The 24928-nt window shown below is 46.5% G+C and overlaps 1 protein-coding gene across 1 annotated transcript; it reads left to right on the forward strand.

Annotated features, from left to right (window-relative positions):
* Nucleotides 1–13978: 13978 nt before the first annotated feature.
* LOC125552748 (protein PAM68, chloroplastic) lies at nt 13979–14840 on the forward strand. Its single transcript, XM_048716420.1, has one exon. It carries the CDS (start codon nt 14067–14069, stop codon nt 14700–14702), a length of 636 nt encoding a protein of 211 aa, XP_048572377.1. The 5' UTR covers nt 13979–14066; the 3' UTR covers nt 14703–14840.
* The last annotated feature ends 10088 nt before the right edge of the window (nt 14841–24928 follow it).

The following is a 24928-nucleotide window of genomic DNA, read 5'->3' on the forward strand; positions in this document are numbered from 1 at the left end:
CATAGGACAGATGGCAATTCAGTCACCCAAGCTCCAGCAGCATGCTTGAGATCACGCATCAGTTGGGGTTTCAACCCTTGAAGGATCAAACCATTCGCCCTTTCTGCTTACCCATTTGACTGCGGGTGCGCAACAGGTGTGTAATCGACCCGAGTGCCTTGGAAAGCACAAAATGCTCTGAACTCATCAGAATCAAAGTTGGAGCCATTATCTATGATAATGCTATGCGGGACTCCATATCTGAATATTAGCTCTCTGATGAAACTGATGGTAGTGCTTGAATCAAGATTCTTGATAGGCTTGGCTTTGATCCATTTGGTGAATTTGTCGACTGCCATGAGCAAATGAGTGAAACCACTTCTGCCGGTCTTGAAAGGTCCAACCATGTCCAACCCCCAAACTGCAAATGGCCAGACGAGTGGAATAGTCTTCAAAGCAGATGTAGGCTTGTGAGACATGTTCGAATAGAACTAATAGCCTTCGCACTTGTCCACTATATCTTTAGCCATCTCATTTGCACGCAGCCAGTAGAACTCTGCTCGGTATGCTTTGGCCACTATGGTCCGAGAGGACGCATGGTGACCACAGGTCCCCGAGTGAATTTCATTTAGGATCATTCGACCTTCTTGTGGACAAATGCAACGCTGAGCAACTCCGGTAACACTCTCTCTGTAAAGCTGCCCACTTATCACTGTGAAGGCTTTGGATCGACGAACGATCTGGCAGGCCTCATCTTCATCCTCTAGAAGCTCCTGCCTGAGCAGATAGGCAATATATGGCACCGTCCAGTCGGGAGTGATCACCAAAATCTCCATGATCAAGTCGACTACCGCGGGAACTTCAATTTCAGTCGGATTGGTTGAACTTATAGGTTGCGGGGGCTCTTCTGTAAAGGGATCTTCCTGAACTGACGGGGTGTGGAGATGCTCCAAGAACACATTGCTGGGAATAGGTTTCCAAGTGGAACCTATCTTCGCTAGATCGTCGGCAGCTTGATTCTTGATTCGGGGTATGTGGTGGAGCTCTAACCCCTCAAACTTCTTCTCTAGTTTCCTCACTGTGTTGCAATAACCAGTCATAGCTAGGCTCCTGATATCCCATTCCTTCATCACTTGATTGACCACCAATTCTGAGTCGTCGTAGACCATCAGGTGACGGACGCCGAGTGAGATAGCCATACGCAACCCATACAAAAGTGCCTCATACTCGGCTTCATTGTTTAAAGAATCAAAGTGAATCTGGAGGGCAAAGCTGAGCTTATCACCCCTTGGGGATACTAGGACCACACCAGCACCAGAACCATTCAACATCTTGGACCCATCAAAGAACATAGCCCAATGCTCCGAGTGGATCTGAGTCGGTTGCTGCCGTTCGATCCACTCGGCGAGGAAATCTGCTATTTCTTGAGACTTGATTGCCTTCTTTGCCTCAAACTTGATATCCAAAGGAAGGAGTTCAATCACCCATTTGGCCACTCGACCAGTTGCATCCCGATTGTCAGAATTTCTTATAATGGAGCATCACTGACGACTGAGACTGAGTGGTCTGAGAAATAGTGTCCAACTTTCTCCATGGTCAAGTAAATTCCATAGAAAAGCTTCTGATAATGCGGATATCTCTGCTTGGACGGAGTCAAGACTTCGAAAATATAGTACACTGGGTGTTGAACCTTGTAGGCTTTGCCTTCTTCTTCCCGCTTGACTATAAGCACCGTGCTGACAACTTGTCCAGTGGCCGTGATATACAATAGTAGAGGCTCTTTCCTGACTAGGGCAGCGAGCACCGGCTGGGTGGAAAGCAGGGCTTTGAGCTCTACAAACGATGCTTCTGCTTCAGGGGTCCACTCGAACTTGTCAGACTTCTTCATCAATCGGTAAAGAGGCAGTGCCTTTTCACCGAGTCGTGAGATGAATCGACTTAACGCAGCCAAACAACCAATAAGTTTCTGAACATCATGCACACGCACGGGGCGTTTCATTCAGAGGATTGCTCCAACCTTTTCTGGGTTTGCGTCGATCCCTCGTTCGGAAACGAGAAAACTGAGTAACTTTCCACCTGGGACCCCAAATGTGCACTTTGACGGATTGAGCTTGATATCATACCTTCTTAAATTGGAAAGGTTTCAGCGAGGTCAGTCAATAGGTCAGAACCTTTGCGTGACTTGACCACAATATCATCCATGTATGCCTCCAAGTTCCGATTGATTTGAGTGAGCAGGCACTTCTGAATCATACGCATAAACGTGGAGCTAGCATTCTTGAGGCCAAAGGGCATGGTAACATAGCAGAAACACCCGAATGGGGTGATGAAAGTTTTTTTTATTTCATCGGGTCCAAACAGTCGGATCTGATGGTACCTGGAATACGCATCCAAAAAGGACAAACGCTCACACCCGTAGTTGAGTCGACAACCTGGTCGATGTGGAGGAGAGGGAAGTGATCTTTCAGGCAGGCCCGATTGATGTGCTTGAAATCGATACACATGCGAAGTGAATCATCTTTCTTGGGGACCATGACAACATTGGCGAGCCACTCGGAGTGGTATATCTCGTGAATGAACTTAGCTGCCAGAAGCCGAGCCACTTCCTCACCAATTGCCTTCCTCTTCTCCACGGCGGACCGATGGAGATGCTCTTTGATGGGTTTTGCTTTTGAGTCGACTCGCAAACGGTTCTCAACCAGTTCCCTGGGTACACCTGGCATGTCAGATGGTTTCCATGCGAAGATGTCCCGGTTCTCATGGAGGAACTGGATGAGCACTTCTTCCTATTTGCTGTCAAGTGTTTTTGAGATGTGGGTCGGAGCAGCATTGGGATCAGCCGGGTGAATATGGACAGGCTTCGTCTCACTAAACGACTGAAATGCGAACTCTGAAGCAGGCTTCTTAGCTCGCAACAAATCACTCGGATCTGCATTTTTCTGATACTCTTTCATTTCCGCTGCTGCCATTTGCTCATCGGCAATATTTGAGCCTTTCTGGAGGCACTCTTCAGCCCTTTTCCTATTTCCTGTGACTGTAATCACACCCCTGGGGCCAGGAATTTTCAACTTGAGGTACACGTAACATGGTCGCCCATAAAACAAGCATATGCAGTCCTGCCCAGAATAGCATGATAGGCACTATGAAAATCCACCACCTCAAATGACAACTTTTCCTTGCGGTAATTCTTTGAATCACTGAAAACCACATCAAGAGTGATCTGACCGAGTGAATCGTCTTTCTTTTCTGGGATGACTCCATGGAATCGCATGTTGCTTTCACTGAGCTTGGACATCGGGATGCCCATCCTTCAGAGGGTCTCAGCATACAGAATGTTCAAACCACTGCACCATCCATCAGAACCTTGGTCAGTCGGGTGCCCCCAACGACTGGGTCGACCACCAGCACTTGCCTCCCAGGGGTAGCAACGTGCGCTGGGTGATCTGACTGGTCGAATGTAATAGGAGTTTTTGACCATTTCAAATACGTCGTAGTCGCCGGAGCAACCATGTTCACTTCTCTATTGATTCCTTTCAGTTGACTCTTGCTTTCGATGTCACAAAAAATCACCAAAGTAGCATTGACATTGGGGTAACCTTCATCCTCCACTTTGTCCTCTTCCTTATCAGATTCCTTCTCTTTTTTGCTGGGCTGACCCTCTCGGAAGCTCTGAATCAGGAGTCGACATGGTTCAGTGGTGTGTTTGGGATAAATCCAGTTAACCTCTTCATCTTTTTTGGTGTGTATGTGGCATGGCAAATCAAGAACATCATTTCCAGCTTGATATTTCACTTTTTGGGGATCCATGGCCCTTTAGGCTTTCCCTTGAACTTCCCTTGATTCACAACTGCGGCTTCAGCAGGACCTGCAATTTTAGCTTTGCGCTTTTGCTTCTGACTGGAATTTCCTCCTCCGGTGTCTTGGGCGACTGGTTTATTCTTGCCACTGCGGAGTCGGTCTTCCTCTTCGCCGTTAGCGTACTGAGTGGCTATTTCCATCATTCGAGCCAGGGTCATGTGTCATGTCCGACCGGATTTCAGGTTGAGCTCTCTATACCGAACGCCCTCTTTGAAGGCGCAAACTGCTTGGTGTTGTGACACATTTTCCACTGTATGATGAAGAGTAGTCCATCTTTGAATGTAATCTCTCAAAGTCTCATTCGGTTTGTGGATGCAATGTTGTAACTCATTCAGCCCAGCAGGTCACTTGCAAGTGCCCTCGAACATTTTGATAAACACTCAGGCCAACTCCTCCCAACTGAAAATACTGCCAGGGGCCAATTGATTCAACCAAGCTCTAGTCAAACCCTCAAGCATCAGGGGTAGGTGCTTCATGGCTACATCATCGTTGCCGCCGCCAATCTGCACTACCACTCGGTAATCCTCTAGCCAAGTATCGGGCTTCGATTCACCGGTGAACTTGCTCACGCCTGTCGCCAACCTGAAGTTGGGCGGGATCTCTGCAACTCGGATGGCTCTGCTGAAACACTCGGGTCCAGAAATATGCACTCGGCTTCCACTCGGGTGGTGAAAATCTTGTCCCTCTCTGTGTGCCTGACCTCGGTCGACTAGATTTTGTACGAGAAGAGATCTCGCATCAAACCCAGGTTCCCTTGGGTCGACTGGAATTATCCGCTCATCACCATACGGGCACCTACCATCATACCGCTGGGGCGCGTATGATCCGTCCCTCAGAGGGGGCGTAGGCACTCGACGGTGGTCGTCACGGGCGTACCGATGATCGTACTGTATGTGGCCTCGATCCAAGTGCTGATCTTGGAGGTGCCCATGATTGTGACGCCGCGGAGGTGATCTTGGGCTATGTGCCGACTGAACTATATCTGCAACCCTGGATCTATTGTGGATTCTGTTGCGCGACTGGGAGACAGCTGAATTTTTCTCCCCTGCCGCTCGAAGCAATGCTCGAATTTGCAACAATCCTCTACCAACTTCCGAGCGAGATGGCTGAATCGACTGCGCTATACGGGTTGCTGCTGCAAGATTCTGGATCGGTGTACGATATACCTGAGGTTTAGGCGGAAACAATTGTCGATGTCGTCGACTGGATTCAGGGATCTGACAACGAGCGCGCTCGTCGAGTGAATGTTGGAGATTTTCCAATCATGCGCGCTCAGCCAAGGTGGCTAGGCGTGCGGCCTCCAAGGCCCGAGCCTCGGAGGTCTCCCCAATGATGGGGGTGTGGAGCGCCTCCATGTTGTGACAATGCAGCTCGTCCCTCTGCTCCAAAGTGAGGGCTTCAGGATGATATTTGTCGTGACCACGCGACGGGCCGCCGCCTCCATCGCCAGTGATGGAATCCAGGAGGGTTGCGGGGCGTGTCGACCATGAAGACTTCCGCCACAGGGTCGCTACTTCCGCACTCGGAAAGAGTGTCCGCGGAACTAGTCGACAGGTCGAATAGTCAATAGAGAGATTCGCCGGGCTCAATTGCCGCGACTTGAGGGGTGGCCGGATGGTGGGCTACCGCATGTTTCACCCAAGGCTGAAGCCGCAATCGACCAGATCTTTTGCGACGGCATACAGCTGGAAGGGCGGATGACGCGGGAGCCGACCGATACCGGGTCGATGGCTTACGCAAGAGGACGCGCGGGCACTCGCACGAAAGTGCGCCGCCTCGCGGATGGGAAGGGGCTCGATGTCGAGGGGGGCCTCTTGGAGCCAGGCGGAGTCGTTGGCGATGAAAACGAGTGCGCCGAGACAGATCTCGCGGCCCAAAGCCAAACCACCGCCAAAAACCATGTTGATGGAGATCAGAAAAACTGCAACCTCACCGGAAGTCGCTAAGACACCTACCTCACGGTGGGCGCCAACTGTCGTGGGAGTAAGTCTGATAGTAAGGATGGATGTAGGAAGAGGTAAGATCCTAGCTACGCTAAGGTTGTGAACACAAGATGTACGAGTTCAGGCCCTTCTCAGAGGAAGTAATAGCCCTACGTCTCAGTGCCCGGAGGCTTGGTCGACTGGATTATGCATGAGAGTTACAGGGGTGCGAACCCTTGTACCTGAGGAGGGGGGTGGCTTATATATAGTGTGTCAGACCCCTCCAGCCCTCAGTTATACAGGGTTCAATGTACATCAAGACAAGGCGTTACTGGTAACGCTAGATATAAAGAGCTATAAATGGCATTTAACACTACGGAGTGAATGCCTGACCGTTGCCGTCCTGAGTGGCTTTATATCTTCTGTTCCCCGAGTGATTCTTCGTGGGTCGATTGACTCTATCTAGGTTGAATGGAATTGGGATATCCGAGTGGATAACTGGTCGAGTGGATTGCACTCCAAGGTGTTTTCAGTCGGTATCTTCTATTATACTTTGAGTGTCTTTGACTCTAGGGCAGTGTCCTTGGGTAGGGCATCTTGGTCTGCCTATGACCCTACCCTAGGTACATGTCATTTTCACCGGCGTCCTCGCCCGAGCCGACTTCCTCGCCTGAGCCGGTGTCCCCGCTCGTGTCGGCCGAGCGGGCGTCCACTCCTTCCTCGCCCGGTAGGTCACCTCGTGTGACTGGTTCTACGTCTAGGGAGCAGTCTGCGTCGTCACCATCATCTTCGTCGACCCCATCTCCATCTCCACCACTACCTCTACCACCTACCATTGTTCTGCGTCCTTGTACGCGTAGTCAGAGTGGTATTGTTCGGTCGAAGGAGCGCACTGACGGCACAGTTGCATGGATTGTGGCGTGTATGGCACAGATAGATGTTGTCCCCACTGTCGAGCCTCGACATTTTCAGGCGTCTCTTCGGATTCCTCATTGGCGCAGTGCCATGGATAGGAGTTTCAGGCACTACAGAGGAATGATACTTGGCACTTGGTTCCTCCTGTGTCTGGTGTCAACATCATTGACTCCAAGTGAGTGTTTAAGGTAAAGAAGCATGCTGATGGATCTATTGAGCGGTACAAGGCATGGTTGGTGGATAAAGGGTTTAAACAATGGTATGGTCTTGATTATGAGGATACCTTCAGTATAGTTGTCAAACCTACCACCATTCGTCTGCTTCTGTCCTTGGTTGTTGCCAAAGGGTGGTCTCTGCGTCAGTTTGATGTTCAGAATGCTTTTCTCTATGGGGTCTTGGAGGAAGAGGTTTACATGTGGCAACCTCCAGGTTTTGTTGATCCTGCTCGTCCACATCATTTGTGTCGTCTCGTTAAGGCGCTTTATGGACTTAAGCAAGCTCCTCGTGCATGGCATGCCTGACTTGGCTCAGTTCTTCGACGTCTTGAATTTGCTACGTCCACTGCTGACACGTCTCTGTTCATGTTCCATCGTCCTGAGGTTACTATGTACCTGCTAGTTTATATTGATGACAGTATTCTTATCAGCTCCTCAGTGACTGCCGCCGATCGTCTGGTGCCTTCTTTGGATGGTCATTTTGCTGTCAAGGATCTGTGTGCTCTCCATTACTTCCTTGGTCTGGAGGTTTCACGGACTCCTATTGGCCCGACTCTAACTCAGCGTAAGTATTCTTTGGACTTGTTGTGATGTGCTGGTATGTTGCAGTGCAAGCATGCTAACACCCCCTATGTCTGCGACTGGTCAGTTATCAGCCTTAGATGGTGCCTTGCTTCCTTCAGATGATGCTACAGAGTACCACAGTATTGTTGGTGGCTTGCAGTACTTGACTATCACACGGTCGGACATCTCCTATGTGGTAAACCGTGTCTGCCAGTATCTTCCTGCTCCTCGGACTTCACACTGGTCAGCTGTGAAGCGTATGCTGCATTATCTCTCTCATACTATCTCCAATGGTTTGCATCTTCGGCCTACCTCCTCGAGTGCTCTCTCGGCATTCTTTGATGCAAATTGTGTTTGGGAACGCAGTATTTCAAAAAAATTCCCATGATCACGCAAGATCGATCTAGGAGATGCATAGCAACGAGAGGGGAGAGTGTGTCCACGTACCCTCGTAGACCGAAAGCAGAAGCGTTTTAGTAACACGGTTGATGTAGTCGAACGTCTTCCTGATTCAACTGATCCAAGCACCGAACGTACGCCACCTCCGTGTTCAGCACGTGTTCAGCTCGATGATGTCCCTCGAGCTCTTGATCCAGTTGAGCATGAGGGAGAGTTTCGTCAGCACGACGGTGTGTTGACGGTGATGATGAAGTTACCGGCGCAGGGCTTCGCGTAAGCACTACAACGATATGACCGAGGTGTGTAACTGTGGAGGGGGGCACCGCACACGACTAAGAGAAGACTTGGTGTGCCTTTGGGGTGCCCCCTGCCCACATATATAAAGGAGTGAGAGAGAGAGAGAGAGAGAGAGGCCGGCCCTCCTAGGGGCGCGCCAAGTGTAGGGAGTCCTACAAGGACTCCCAAGTCCTAGTAGGATTCCCTTTCCTTTTCGGAGTAGGAAAGAAGGAAAGGAGGGAGAGGGAGAAGGAAAAGGGGGCCGCGCCCCCACCCCTTGTCCAATTCAGTTTGGGCAGGGGGGAGGCGCGCGCCACCTCGTGGCCCTTCTTCCCTCTCTCCACTAAAGCCCAATAAGGCCCATTAACTTCCCACGGTGAATTCCCGTAACTCTCCGGTACTCCGAAAAATACCCGAATCACTCGGAACCATTCCGATGTCCGAATATAGCCTTCCAATATATCGATCTTTACCTCTCGACCATTTTGAGACTCCTCGTCATGTCCGTGATCTCATCCGGGACTCCAAAAAAACTTCGGTCATCAAATCACATAATTCATAATACAAATCGTCATCGAACGTTAAGCGTGCGGACCCTACGGGACATGACCGAGACACATCTCCAGTCAATAACCAATAGCAGAACCTGGATGCTCATATTGGATCCTACATATTCTACGAAGATCTTTATCGGTCAAACCGCATAACAACATACGTCATTCTCTTTGTCATCGGTATGTTACTTGCCCAAGACTCGATCATCGGTATCATCATACCTAGTTCAATCTCATTACCGACAAGTCTCTTTACTCATTTTGTAATGCATCATCCTGTAACTAACTCATTAGTCACATTGCTTGCAAGGCTCATAGTGATGTGCATTACCGAGAGGGCCCAGAGATACCTCTTCGATACACGGAGTGACAAATCCTAATCTTGATCTATGCCAACTCAACAAACACCATCGGAGACACCTGTAGAGCATCTTTATAATCACCCAGTTACGTTGTGATGTTTGATAGCACACAAGGTGTTCCTCTGGTATTCGGGAGTTGCATAATCTCATAGTCAGAGGAATATGTATAAGTCATGAAGAAAGAAATAGCAATAAAACTAAACGACCCATGCTAAGCTAACGGATGGGTCTTGTCCATCACATCATTCTCCTAATGATGTGATCACGTTCATCAAATGACAACACATGTCTATGGTCAGGAAACTTAACCATTTTTTATTAACGAGCTAGTCTAGTAGAGGCATACTAGGGACACTCTGTTTGTCTACGTATTCACACATGTACTAAGTTTCCGATTAATACAATTCTAGCATGAATAATAAACATTTATCATGATATAAGGAAATATAAATAACAAATTTATTGTTGCCTCTAGGTCATATTTCCTTCAGATTGGGCTGGGAGCCTGGATGACCGGTGATCAATGGGGGGCTATGTTGTCTTCTTTGGTCGCAACTTGATCGCCTGGAGTGCGCGCAAGCAGGCCATGGTATCTCGGAGCAGCACTGAAGCAGAGTACAAGACGGTTGCCAATTCCACGGCTGAGCTCATTTGGATACAATCTCTGTTGAGAGAGTTGGGAGTCTCTCAAGATCACCCACCGGTCCTTTGGTGTGACAATATTGATGCGACATATCTGTCATCTAATCTAGTTTTTCATGCTCGCACCAAACACATCGAAGTTGACTATCATTTTGTGAGGGAACGTGTTGCACAGAAACTTCTTCATATCAAGTTTATCCCTTCCAAAGATCAACTTGCTGACATCTTCACGAAGCCACTTCCACAGCCTCAGTTTGAAGGTTGTAGACGCAATCTTAACTTACTTTGTACTTCAGGCCATAGTTAAGATTGAGGGAGGGTGTTAGAATGTATATTTACACAGAGTTTTTGTACAACCCTGTATTGTAATTGTACACCATGTTTACTTCTATAAATATAAAGAGCCACACCCAATACGGGAGGTGTGCTGTATTCCCACAATCCTATGTTTTAACAGGCACGTCGTGCCGGATGTCATGGGACGGCAACACCGCCTTGCTACAGGGTTGCGCCTCCGGGACACCGCCCGCCCTAGGCGGTGGCTTGGTCGGCACGACTGCCGCGCCCGGCGGGGCCGACGCAAAGGAGGGAGCACTATAGCCATGATTACTTGTCGCTGGAGGTTGGCTTCTTGGGACCAGCCGGCTGGCCGGGTTGCGCTGGGAATCCGGCCAGGGCGAGCCGGATTGAGGGCCGTTGCTGGCCCCGATGTTTTTGAAAAGGATCCGGATTCTGTTTCCTGCCCGGGGTCCATCCCCCCGACACAAAAGTTACCCCAACCACCCAAGCCTTGCTAATAAAACCCCACCCCTCCCAACAGTCCCATCCACTACCCGGTTTCCTCAGTCACCAGCTGACTGCTACAAACCCTAGCAGGATGGATCCAGATCTTGGTGACCTAATAGAGGAAAAAGAGACCATGGAGGTGAGGGTGCCTAGGGCACCGATGCATAGGCAGAGGGAGTCACGGCCAGCAACTCACTGGATTACAAGCGTCGGTTGTCCAACAGGATACTGGAGTTCTGCACCGAGCAAGAGTATGAGCAGGTGTTGCCTACTGGAGACAGTCATTCATTCGACTATATAATCCATTGGGCGAGGAGGTAGGCTAACATGCATCCACAACCAGCTACAAGGGTTCGTTGGATGAGATTCCTTTACCTTGATCATTTTGTATGAATCTATGTTGTCATTGACAATTATGTATGAACTTGTTTATCTAGTACTTGAATATCTAGTATTGGTAAACTTGAACATCTCAGCGTTATGTATGGATCAAGCAATGTATGTGTTTCTCTGTCTCTGAAACTCTTAATAAACACCATGCCATAGAAAACTATGAATGAAATTTAGCAACAAAGTACTAAGATTGCGACAGGCCTAGAAAAAAATAATACTAACATTGTTGCAAGCCTAGCAAAAAAGTATAGGACATTCAAAATTAGATCCCATATTGATATATTTCAATGAATTTTTGGGGGTCAAAAGTTACCATGTTTGGGGTACGTAAGTTATTAGATATGTACATATGTTACCATGTTGATTACATTGAAATTACTGGGCACTAAAAGTTGGAATTTTTGCAAGGTTTCAATGTTTTGTAGGTTGAAAGTTATCACCATGGTATTACAAGAGTTACCCATAGATGTTAATGTTCTGTTACCCATGAACACTATGTAGGTTATCGGACTACTTGTGGATAGTTGATTCTAAAATTATACCTCGCCGCAACTACCATGTAACTACATGATTACTACAATGGTGAACGTGATCTAACACACTCGATAAATGTAGCACGCGCAACTGGTAAATATATTCACATCATGTTGGCAACTATAGCATGAGCAGTCTGATAACAACATAATTGCTATGTTGATAACTATAGCAAGAGCAGCCTGGTAATTATGGTAACTATTGCCTGAGAAGGCTGATAATTATAGCATGGGCAGCTTGGTAACTTCAATATGAGCAGGCTAGTAATTTTAATAAGAGAAGCGTGGTAACTTCAGCATGAGTAACTTGATATCGCAATATGGTGTGGTAATTATAACATGAGAAGCCTGATGACTTTAGCATGAGTAGCCTCATAACTTTAGCATGAATAACCTGATAACTATAGCATGAGCGTTCTGATAACTACAAAATCACTATGTTGGTAATTTTAGCCTGATCAGCCTGCTAACTACATATTCATTGTGTTGGTAACTATAACAAGTGTGGCATGGTAACTATATAATTACTATGTTGATAACTTTAGCACGCGCAACCTGATAACTACTTAATCACTGTGTTGGTAATTACAACATGGGCGGTGTAGTTCTTTAACTGAAATGGTTGGCATGTTCATACCTGTAGCATATGCAACTTCGTAACTACATGATTGTTACAACAGCTGGGTATACCACACCCGTTGGATTTGGCGAGAATCGCTGGCATCCAACTCAACCTCGAGGCATCATGCAAAAGTCACGCTAAAGCACTACAATGATATGGTAGGTTTGTACATCGAGATGCCCTGACACCCTCTTTGTGACCGACAACCCTACCTTTCCAACTACATTTCCTATAAAGGCCCTTACTGACCCATCATCAGCATTGTCCTCAATATTGATGAAGTGTTTACAGGGTACACCAAATTATGTGAAACCCGCATGAAAAAGAACCAGCAAAAATCACTTTTGTACACTAGTACTATGTTGTGTGTCAGTTCCCTCCACTAGGAAGTTAGTTTCTCTTTTGTGAACATCAAAGGAGGTTGGGTGTTGTGGTTGTTTCCCTCAGCCTACACGTTACAAGGGCGTGCATAATGCGAGCCAACAAGGATTCAGACTTTCTCGAGCGCGCGGTAGACAATGGGATGATCGCGACTTTAGGATACCATCAGACAAGTTTGAATTCGTTTGGACCTCTTACAGATTTTGATGCGTCCACCAATTAACCTTTTCGATCTAAAAAACCTAGAAAACACTTTGTGAGTGCCCATGGAAAATCATCATCTCATTTGATTTCAATGAATATATTTTTTTCACTATGTAGAATTCAAGAACTTACCTAGCATTAATGCATGTTTTCAAATTGCCTAATGTGTACTATAATTTTTCAAACAATTTGATTTCCCTGCCCCTAGTTTCTAAGGTTTCTCTTCTATGTTTTCGTTGACTGCACTAGGACACAGTAATACAGCTGGAGGGATGGGGGTGCTGGGGCCATGGCTGCCCCATGGTGAACTTCTTGTCAAACAACCCCATATTTGTTAGCTCAAAATGCTCTAAATTTTTATGTTTGCCCCCTCAATGTTTTACATCTTTTATTGGTCCCCTTTATATTGAAATTGTTGGGACGTGCGTGATATTGTTGTACCCATCAATCGCTTCAAATGTTGTTTATTTTTTGTACTGCAAAAGGTTGCCACCCCGCTTTATATATAAAGCTGATAAATCGATCAAAAAAGGAAAAGAAAAGAAACATCAAAAGATACAAGATGCTAAATAACAGCTAACATGATTTGAATGCACCAAGAACACTTGAGCATTGGAGCCCTCGGCGAATCCGAGGTCAAGCCATCGAAGAAACTAAGCCAGGTGAGCCGCCCGCCGCCAAAGGAAGACCTCACTCCGTCAACTCCCTTGAGGCCAACCATTTAGGCACCCCCGTACCTCTCTACCTCCGAAGAGGCCTCCCCACCCTCTCACCTTTGGGATTGAAGGACGCCGCGGTCGGTGGTAGTAATGCTGACCCTCGAGCAAGTATGAACAAGGCCAACACGGTGCCAGAAAGCGGACCACAAGCACGGTCACCTCACCCTGCGAAACAAACCACCGACGTCGACGTCGCCTCTAGCCAAGACCAAGACAGAGACCTCAAGCCGCTGAACATGATTAGCACTAAAGATACGCCGGCAATCGACCACCCACACCGAAGGTTCGCCCACCCAACCAAAGTCCTAGGGCAGCTTCTTCAAGAAAAAAATGATGCCGTTGGAGCACTCTCGCCGTCCAATCCAAGGGATTTTGAGCTTTCACCCGGGATGTGGAGGAGGAGGGAAGAGGTTGAACCTTTGATATAATCTATGCATTTTCGAGATGTGGTGATCAAGCTTAGATGGTTTGGTTCTTTTGGTACTGAAACTAGATTCGATAAATAGGTTATAGTAAATACAAGATTATACCCCACAAAAAATACAAAATTATTAAAAATGTATATTTTCTTAAAAAAAATCCTTCTCTGAACATAAAGTAAAGGTATATTTCTCTATTTTTCCATTTTGAAAATCTGGACTTCGGCTTCTGGCTGCTCTAGGCCGTCCGTCTCCGTCCCCGCGTGCGTGTTAGAGATAAGATGTCCTCTTGCCAGTGACCCGGAACGGGGCTAGCTCTCGCCATGGAGCTGCCGCTCTCTGCGCCGCGCGCGCATGCCGCCGCTGCCTTCCCCTGCAGCCCCACTTCTATCTTCCGCCTCCACGGGGCAGCCACTCCCCACAGCCGCGCGCGCCCTCTGCACGCCCGCAGGAACAAGAACTCCAGGGGCGACGCCGCGGAGCCCAAAGTCATCACCATCGGCCGGCCCGGGAAGAAGAGCAAGCGGCGCGGCGACAAGAAGCAGGATCAGCAGCAGCTCCCGGCGGACCAAGAAGACGAAGACGACGAGGAGGACGATGATGAGGAGGAGGACGAGAGGGACGTGGCGATCCCGGAGGTGGTGACGAACCGGATGATGCGGCGGGTGGGGGCGTCGGTGGGGATCCCGCTGGCGCTGGGGCTGGCCTTCTTCCCGGCGTTCTACTACCTGAAGAAGGTGGCGAAGGTGGACGTGCCGAGCTTCATCCCCTACGGGCTGTCCTTCGTCTTCTTCGGGGCGGCGCTGGCCGGCGTGAGCTACGGCATCGTGTCAGCCAGCTGGGACCCCGCCAGAGAGGGCTCCCTGCTCGGCTGGAACGAGGCCCGCCGCAACTGGCCCGTCTTCTGGGAGTCCTTCCGGGGCACCCCTCCTCCGAGCCCTCCTCGCCGGGGACGATGATCATAGGCTGTGGTGGTAACTCGGTTAAGCTTAAGTACTCTTGTTTCCCACAATTTCTTCTTCTTGCTGTACGCCTGTACGTAGCTGTAGATGTTCTTGTGAGCGTGTGTGTGTAATACAATGAGATTTTGTTGTCCAGTCACTCATCAGTAAGAGACGGAGCAGCATAAGTAGAAATCATTCATTACGGCATAATCCAAAGCATATAATTACTGTCAAAATAACTCTAGTCAAAAGGAAGAAACATCCACTGCTACTGCTGTTACATATCAATTCCCACGGGACGCACCCAACGAGGCTCGGAACAGCAAAGGCGGTCCTGTACCGCAAAGGGTTGTGCATAAGATCAGGAGGCTTATATTGATATGATCCAACAGCGTCTTGTTTCCCCGGTGTCTACCTCTAGGTGTGAGCCATCATCACTAGTGCCAAGATGGTTACTACTTCATTGATGATCAAATGATGGGTGTGGGAGTGTGATGTCCTGGCTCAGTTTGTCCAGACTCTTCAAGGGATCATCATCCAAGAACTGGCTGAAGCAATAGCGGCTTTGACCAAAGGTCTGCATTTTGCTGTGTCGGAAGGCTATCGACGAGTGATGATTCTGGCTTCAGATTGTCTGATGGTGGTGAACAAGCTACAGGCCACAGCTAGTTGCTGATTTCTACTTCCATTGCTCTTCAGATTCAGAGTTGTTTCATCTCTCCTGTTAAATGTATCTGCGTCGAGATTGTACAAGAATCTGCCAGTCCTTCAATTTTCATAAGAGTTGAATTCATGATCTCATTGTCCAAGTGAGTAGCTTAGCATTATAATGTTGCATACCTTGCTGCAACGAACCAGCCCTTAAAATGTTTCCTGCTGGTAGTGTTTGCCACCCCGAGTTGATTCTTACATATACATTTTCCTGCTCTAAGTTTCTTCATGTGACAGCAATTGAGGTCACTAACTTCAGTTTTGGCTACAGCCTACGTTCTCCATTTATCGGATAGCTTCAAGAGATGTAGTGTCATTTGACATATCTTCATTCACAGACTGCACCCGGCTTTAGGGCCACCGCGCTCATCCTCTATGTCGCCACCACCCTGGAACACACTGCTTAGGTCCAGTTTCAAGGTCCCGTGGTAGCAGTCACTATGCCCCCAATTTAATCGTACACTAATCATACACGCAAATGTGTACGATCAAAATCAAGGACTCACGGAAAAATATCACAACACAACTCTAAACACAAATTAAAATAATACAACCTTTATATTACAAGCCAGGGGCCTCGAGGGCTCGAATACATAAACTCGAATACACAAGAGTCAGCGGAAGTAACAATATCTAAGTACAGACATAAGTTAAACAAGTCTGCCTTAAGAAGGCTAGCACAAAAGCAACAACGATCGAAAAGGCAAGGCCTCCTGCCTGGAAGCCTCCTAACTACTCCAGGTCGTCAGCGGCCGTCACGTAATAGTAGGCACCCTCGGGGTAGTAGTACTCATCAGTGGTGTCGTCTGACTCCTGGGATCCGTCATCTGGTCGCAACAATCGGGTATGGGGGAAAAGAGGTAGCAAAGCAACCGTGAGTACTCATCCAAATTACTCACAAGACTTACATCAGATCTAAACTAAGTATGCATCTATATCGAAGGAAAGGGTTGTATCTGTGGACTAAACTGCAGAATGCCAGAAGAGAAGGAGAAAGCCTAGCCTATCGAAGACTAGCATCTTCAAGCAGCTCCAAGCATCTGTAGCATTCAGAAGAGTATAGAATAGCAATATTATTTAGCAAACATGTTGTAACATTAGCGCCCACAGATCACTTCCCCGACTCCCTGCGAGGAAGCAATCCCGAAGCCATCATATTCATTACATGCCTCAGCATTCAGTATCCAGTTCTAGTTGTATCGATCGGGATACAACTACGAGCGTCCGTTACCATAGGACAGGCTATCGGTAGATGTTTTCTTCCCTGCAGGGGTGCACCAACTTACCCAACACGCTCGATCAACTCCGGTCGGACACACCATCAGGTCATGACCGGCCTCAGCAGATCAACACACCACAGTCCTACCTAGGCTCAACAGAGAGGCCAGCACGCCGGTCTACATGCTAAATGCGAAGGGGTCATGGGCCATCGCCCTTTGCAATCCTGCACGTTGCGTACGCGGCCGGTGAGCAGACATAGCCTCCCTTATACAAGGCAAGATGTTCCAGTCCAACCCGGTGCGCGCCGCCCTATCGCTGACATCCGTTGAGTTTTCGGCTGATACATACGACGCAGAGTGCCCATACTTATTCCCACGTGGTGGTTAGTGCGAAAAAGGCCAGAGGCCTACTCGGATCAAATATCCAAACCGTAAGTGTCTTGATAGTGCGGTAACGATCAATGATCCACGATATGTGGTCCTGTCGCCCCGTCTCACGGACTTGCGGCAAGGGCTAAGGATGCCCGGCCACGCCGCGTGGAAAACTTGCGGGTATCCTCCAGATCAACCCGACTTCACATCACTCGCAGGTACCCCTCGGGGCCAACCCGATGTCATCATGGATCTGTGGTAAGTCAAAGTAATCGTGTGTCTGAGAACAACAAGGGGGAAACCTGAGGAATCACCCTCGATGGATTCCCACTCGATGTAACCATCAAGGTGGACTTGGAGGAATCACCCTCGTTGGTCCACACTTGAGGGGTTGCACGACAGAGTCATTATTGGGAGTGGTCAAGGAGGAATCATCCTTGATGACCACGATCGAATAGCTATGCTACAAGGTTAACATCAGAAGTGCTGATGAGGTATCACCCTTGGCACTCGATAGTAACTCTGCAGAGTCGTACAACTAAGGGGGTTGATGTGCGGTGTCGGGGCATGGACGTCGATCACGTTGATCGAGTCATCGAACATAAAGCAGGGGCAACTGAGACAAGGTGGGGGTCACTGATGGATCTCTAACCAACCTATACTAAGCAGTTTAGAATAAGCAGGTAAGGTATGAAAGCAGGTAACAAAAACAGGCTATGCATCAGAATAGGATCATACAAAAAGCAGTAGCAGTTCTAATGCAAGCATGAGAGGGAAAGAAATGGGCGATATCGGAATGCTCATGGGGAGTTTTCTTGCCTGGAAGCTTTGCTGCAAAAGAAGGGTCGTCGACGAGGTCGATCACCGGGGCATCATCGGCCTCGGGGTCTACCGGAGAGAAGATGGGGGAGAAACAATAAATATAAAGCAAACAAAGCATCACAAAGCATAACATGGCAATATGATGAGCCGAGTGTGACCTAACGTATGGCTACACGATATAGGTGAAGGGGGAATTCAACCGGGAATGTTTTCCCGGTTCCGGACCTGTGTCAGACAGATGACCGGAGGGGGATTGTTCCATGTTCAGCATTCTAGGGCATGTGACAGATGAACGGACCGTGTATTCGGATTCGTTGGATTTTTCTTAGCAACTTTCATATATAAAGTTTTTCAATCTGAGCTACATTTATTTTCTACGAATTATAAAAGATTTAAACATTTTCAGAAACTATTTAAATTAACAGAAAAGGAATATTGCATCAGGATGACGTCATAGTGACGTCAACAGTCAGTAGCCGCACTGACCAGGTCAAACCTGACCAGTGGGGCCCACCTGTCATTGGCAGTGGGCTAACAGCAATTCATTTTAATTTAAATAGAGTAATTAGTGACTGGACCCCACCTGTCAGTGACTCATTAGTTTAGCTAATTATTTTAATTTAGGAAAATGTTTTAATTAGTTTAATTATGCGGGGGGTGCGTGTCAGTGGCACTGAGTGCCCAGTCAGCAAAGTTGACCACGGTCAACGTGGTCAACTGGGTCCAGGGGGCCCACGGGCAGCGACCCAGAGGCAGGCCCCACCGGTGCCGGAGCAACACCGGCGACCATTTCGCGCATCGTACATCGCTGGAAATCGCGCACAGAGCATGGGGAGGGTCGCGCGTGGGTGCGTTGGAAAGAGCATGCGACGGAGAGGCGATCTGCGACGGTGGTGTGGCCGGAGGAGCACCGTAGCGACGACGGCGAGCTCATCGGCGGACGGCAGCGCTCGGGAGCAATGACGATTGGTGATGCGGGCGCGCTAGCGAGCAAATAAATTGCCAGACGGCCTCTACGTGACGCGATGAGCGTGACAGTGGCACTCACGGGACCCAAAGGTCACCGTGGCTATGCCGGCTATGAGCGCGAGCGGCGGAGTGTTCAGTCGTCGGTGGCATCGGTGGCTACGAAATGTGGGCGAGCTAACAGAGAGGGGGAAGAGAGGCAGGAGCTCACAGCGGAGCCGTAGGGAGTGGTAGTGAGCTCGGGGAGGGCGCGAGGTAGTCGGAATCGGCGACGAACGCCGGCTATCGTGGAATTGTCACGGCAGATGTCCTAGTGTGAGGACTTAGTTGTGAGGCCAACGCATCTATGTGGTAGCTTGAGAGGGGTTGATCGGAATCGAGAGACGCGAGGTTTTACCCAGGTTCGGCCCCTCATGGTGGAGGTAAAAGCCTACATCCTGCTTCATTGATATTGATGATGATGATCACGATTACAGGGGTGCTCTATTTCGAGAGCTATTGACTTGTCTGTCTAAACCTAACTTGTGAAATCTGTGGAACCTCTCCCTCTTGGGGTGCCCTGCCCCTCCTTATATATGTTGAGGGGGCGGGTTACATGACTAGTCCTAGTAGGATTAGGATTACTCTATTACAAGTGGAGTCCTAGTCTTGCTTCCTTTGTAGGAGAATATTCCTTATGCCTTTCCTCTTAAGCCGGCCCACCATAACATGAGCCGGTCTTCTAGGCCTTGTCATCCATCTGAAACACCCGCCAGGTTACTAATGAGCCACCAAGATCGGGCGGGTTACCCGTGATTCACCAAGCTCCGGGCGGGTCACCAGTGAGTCGCCAAGATCCATCCGGGTCATACATCCAGCCAGGTTACACCGCGGGGTATATCCCCGACATTAGCCCCCAGTTTAATTTGGATTTATCCATGTTAAACTGATCCTGCAAAATAAACACAAGAACAAATTTGACAGGTTGTGCTTCGGGTTAAAAATTTGTAAGTCGGCACCTGATCATCCTTAAGTCCTTGTCATTTCCTCCTTCTAGAAAATCTGGGTCAATAGGCCAGCTTCATAATCAATTTGCTGACGTTGGCTTCTCATAGAAATATATTGTGAAGAATATTTGATTCAACTCCCAATGCTTAACAAAAATATTGGTCTTGAAATACTCATCTGATTTTCAGCCGGCTTGTAGAACTTGCCGGTTTATCATTGCCAAAATATCCGGTTTGTAAATATTGATAGCATCGGGTCATAATTGTTGCCGATGCCGGGTCATAGTTATTGGTGACACCGAGTCATGATTTTTGGTGACGCCGGGTCATAATTTTTGCAGACACCGGGTCAATCTGGTTTGCTCAAAACTCAAAATTGGAAGATATTTCTCCCTTATATCCATATTACCTGTAGCCCCCAAGTCTTGAGAAGAACAAAGTGATGACTTAAGACTTGCTTCAATATGAATATTGGCACTTTGAAGAAATCCATGTTGTTCATCTTAGTCACTAGTAAAGACTAAATACTCCATATATGCAGCCCCCAAGTGTCGGGTTGTCATGCTTGCAGCAACCTGGGACTTGTAATTGCCTTATACTCATAAAAACTTCAACCAGTGTAGCCCCCAAGGGCCGGGTCATTATGCAATAATGAGCAGGGACTTTATAAATATGATCATATAGACTTGAACAACAACGTGTAGCCCCCAAGGGCCGGCTCAGTAAGATAATATTGAGCTGGGACTTTATATATACTTCTTTGAAAAGAACATCATATGATGTAACCCCTATCATGGGGCTTGAATCCACGTCCACAAGGTTAAGAGCTTTGTGCTTTACCAACTGAGCAGTGGACCCTTCAATATAATGGAATAAGACTTGTGTACCTTGAATTGTTGACAAGAGCAATTGGTAGCCCCCAAGGGCCGGCTCATTATGATGTAATGAGTCGGGTCTTCAATAAGGCCAGTAAAAATGACTTTGCATTAGCCCCCAAGTGTCATGGTGCATGCTTGCAGTGACATGAGACTTGCGTATTTGATGTAATCTCAACTTGAATAATGTAGCCCCCAAGTGCCGGGTCGTAAGCCTGCAGCGACTTGGGACTACTCCTTAAATTGTAGAATAAATTATATCCATTGATAAAATAATATCCATTGCGCTGAAGCGACTTTGAAAACCTCAATCATAATATTGGTTATTGATAACCATAAAAAATCCAGCCATATTGGCTATTCAAGATTTGAATAATATAATCTGTCGAGGGTGTTGACCCGTAGGCATGCAATAGCATGATTTTGATTGCTCAAGCCATGGGAATCATAGTTATATAACCAAAACTGGACTGAATGATAACCATATAATTTAAAATATATCATACCTGTGATATTTGATCACACTATTGGTTTACCAAGGCAGTGCAGTAGGGGTGATAACCCAAATTTTTGAGCACTGGTAATTATCAGAAATTGCCGGTTTATAAAGAAAGTCGGGCCGGGTTAATAAACACCGGATCATATCTCAAACTGGCGACTTATAGTCAAAAGCCATGTCGGGCTAATAAACACCGGATTCTATCTCATCTCATATTGGCGACTTATAGTCGAAGACCAGGCAGGGTTAATGAACACGGGTTAATGTCATATATGACTCAGAATGTCGTATATAACACTAACATTTCTTCTTGTAATTATGTTTTATCTATGTTGGATGGCATTGAAGATCAAAGAATTCTTAGCACTATGGAAGCCAATTTCAGGACTATATTGAGGAGGCACATTTCCAAATTAATGGAAGTGAAAAGAGTATATTGGAAAACAAGATTCAAAATGAGGTGTGTGAAACTGGATGATGAGAATACCAATTTTTTCCATGCCATGGCTACCCAGAGTTACAGAAAAAACTTCATTACTTCTATCAATGATGAAGATGGAAATCCTGTCCAAAACCATGATCATAAGGCTGCTATCATATGGAAATCTTTCAAAGACAGACTGGGCAAGTCAATTGATCCACATATGTTATTTAACATGGAGGAACTTATTCAACCATCTGACCTCTCTGAAGTTGAAGCCCCTTTCACTATGGAGGAGATTGATCAAGTGATTAAGGATATTCCATCTGATAGAGCACCAGGACCAGATGGCTTCAATGGTGCATTCCTAAAAAATGCTGGGATATAATTAAACAAGGTATTTACACTATGATTTGGGATTTTTTGAAGGGAACAGTGACATTCAGAGTATCAACACTGCCTTCATTACTCTTATTCCAAAGATTTCAAACCCTGTCAATATGAATGATTATAGACCTATTTCCCTGGTCAGTCTTCCTTTAAAAATTATTACTAAGCTTATGGCTAACAGAGCTCAGAAAATTATTACCTCAGTTATACATCAAAATCAGTATGGGTTTATCAAAGGTAGAAATATTCAAGATTGTTTGGGTTATGCTTTTGAATATCTCCATTTATGCCATCAGTCAAAAGAACCCATCATCATTCTAAAATTAGATTTTGAAAAGGCATTTGATAAGGTGGAATACAAAACCATTACTGCTATACTCAGAGCCAAAGGTTTTGGGCCTAGATGGATCAAGTGGGTAGAAAATATTCTCCAAACTGCATCTTCTGTCCTACTTAATGGAGTGGCTGGGAAAAAAATCATCTGCAAGAGAGGGGTCAGACAAGGGGATCCTCATTCCCCTTTATTATATGTTATTACTGCAGATCTTCTTCAAACGGTTATTAATGCTGCCTGGTCAAATGGATAATTAGCTCTTCCTATAAATCATGCATATGGTCAAGATTATCCAATCATTCAGTATGCTGATGATACTTTGTTGATTATGCCTACCAATGAAGACCAGCTAAACCACCTCAATTACCTTCTGAATCTGTTCAGTCTGTCCACTGGTCTCTTTGTTAATTTCAGCAAATCCTCAATGATTCCCATCAATGTGAATCATCAAGAGGTCACCAGACTTGCCATAGTATTTGGATGCAAAGTGGAGAGCCTCCCCTTCACTTATCTAGGTCTACCCATGGGCACCACAAAACCATCAGTACAGGATCTCATTCCTGTCATATCTAGAATTGACAAAAGATTAGCTGGGGTTGCTAGATTCATGAATTATTCTGGTAGACTTACTTACATCAATTCAGTTGTTGCTTCAATGCCAATATTTGCCATGTGCTCTCTCAAAGTGCATATCACCATCCTAGATCATGTTGATAAATCAAGCAGAAATTTCTTATGGTATGGAAATGATATTAATAAAGGTGGCAAATGTTTGGCAAGCTGGCAGATTATATGCAAACCAAAAAATCAAGGGGGTCTTGGTGTTTTGAATTTGAGAGAACAAAACAAAGCCCTACTTATTAAGCATCTTTACAGATTTTATAACAAGATGGATGTACCTTGGGTTAAACTAATTTGGGAGGCCCATTATCAGAATAATGAAGCTCCTCATGATAACAGAAATAAAGGCTCTTTCTGGTGGAGAGATTGCATGAAAATGTATGATTACTTCAGAGATATGACAACTTGTGATATTAAAACTGGGGATACCAATATGCTATGGGAGGATAAATGGAATGGTGATATTAGGAAGCTAAAGTATCCTGAGCTACACTCATTTACTTATAATGAAAATATATCTATCAAGGATGCCAAGGATATGGATAATTTGTATAGTTTATTTCAACTACCCCTATCCATTCAAGCACATCAGCAATTTCATCAACTTTCTGATGAATTAAATGCCATCAGGCACAACCAAGAGCATGACATTTGGAATTTCAATTGGAGCAACAACAAAAGCATGACCAGGATGATTTATCAATTTCTTATGAAGGGTGAATATGTTGCTGATACTTTTAAGTGGATATGGAAATCATGTTGCCTTCCTAAACATAATTTTTTCTGCTAGCTTATGCTTAATGACAGGATAAACACATGTGACCTTTTAACTAGAAAGAGCATGCACCTTGATTCCACTACATGTGTGTTATGTAATGCAGAAGACATGGAAGACAGAATGCACCTCCTCTTCACTTGCCCATTTAGTCAAGGTTTCTGGTGGGATATTGGATTTGAATGGAATTCAGATTTGGATATTCACAGTATGATCATGGATGCCAATCACAGATACAAAATCAAACATTTATGGAAATTATGATAGTGGGCTGTTGGAGCATTTGGAATCAAAGAAATGGGATGATATTTGAGGGGATACCTTGCTCAATTAATGAATGCAAGTATGATTTCATCAGATCTTTCAAGATTACCATGATGAGAGCTAAACCATCTCTCAAAGATGGCATGTCATCTTGGATTGACAACATTTAATTTCAATAATTTAGATTACCTTTTCTTCTCTTTTCATCTTTTATTGTATTTCTCCCTTTTCTGGTTGTCTCCCCAACAACCATTGTAAGACCATCTTATTTGTTTCTTTGTTTTAATGAAAAATGACATACAGTAGGGTTGTTGCCCTACTGTTCTTTGGTCAAAAAAACCATGTATTACTATGTCACAAGAAAAAATCTCAAAAAGACGTTCAAAGCAACAAACAACAGAAAATGCAAGGCTTTCATAGGCCGCCAAGCCAAAATATCTTCTTCAATGAAACTAGCATTAGCCATTGGAAGGTACGCGCTTTCCGTGAGCCGACACTCACATTACCCAATCGACATTTTAACCCAGATAAGTTCAGTTCTTATTTAAAGATAGACTTATCAGGAGTATGCGGGGTCAGAGTAGCATCGTGCATCACAGGCCGATTTATCCAAGTTTCAAGGAAGGCGGCTTTATCAGCCTGAGCTTCTCCTTACTTTTCGTAAACCGTGCCCTCTCATGACAAACCGGCGTTTTAACCTTAATGAGTTCAGGGTCTTGTTTAAAAGATTGACTGTTAAGAGTTCGGCAGGTCAATCAGGATTACCTGATGGAGAAGTATCTCGCATACAGGCAGGATAACCCGGGGTAGATCCGAAGGTTGAAGACGAGCTCGTTCCTATCGGAGTAGAGGCGCTCGGCTCGATCTCGATGGCGTAGGCGACGCAGACGATGACGAGGAAGACGGTGAGCACCAGATCGAGGCGCGGGAGGCACGGTGGCCACGGAATCAAGCGGCAACGACAGAGAGCGTTTCGGGTGAGGTG

This window comes from Triticum urartu, chromosome 4 (genome assembly GCF_003073215.2).
Source record: "Triticum urartu cultivar G1812 chromosome 4, Tu2.1, whole genome shotgun sequence".
Lineage (NCBI taxonomy): Eukaryota > Viridiplantae > Streptophyta > Magnoliopsida > Poales > Poaceae > Triticum > Triticum urartu.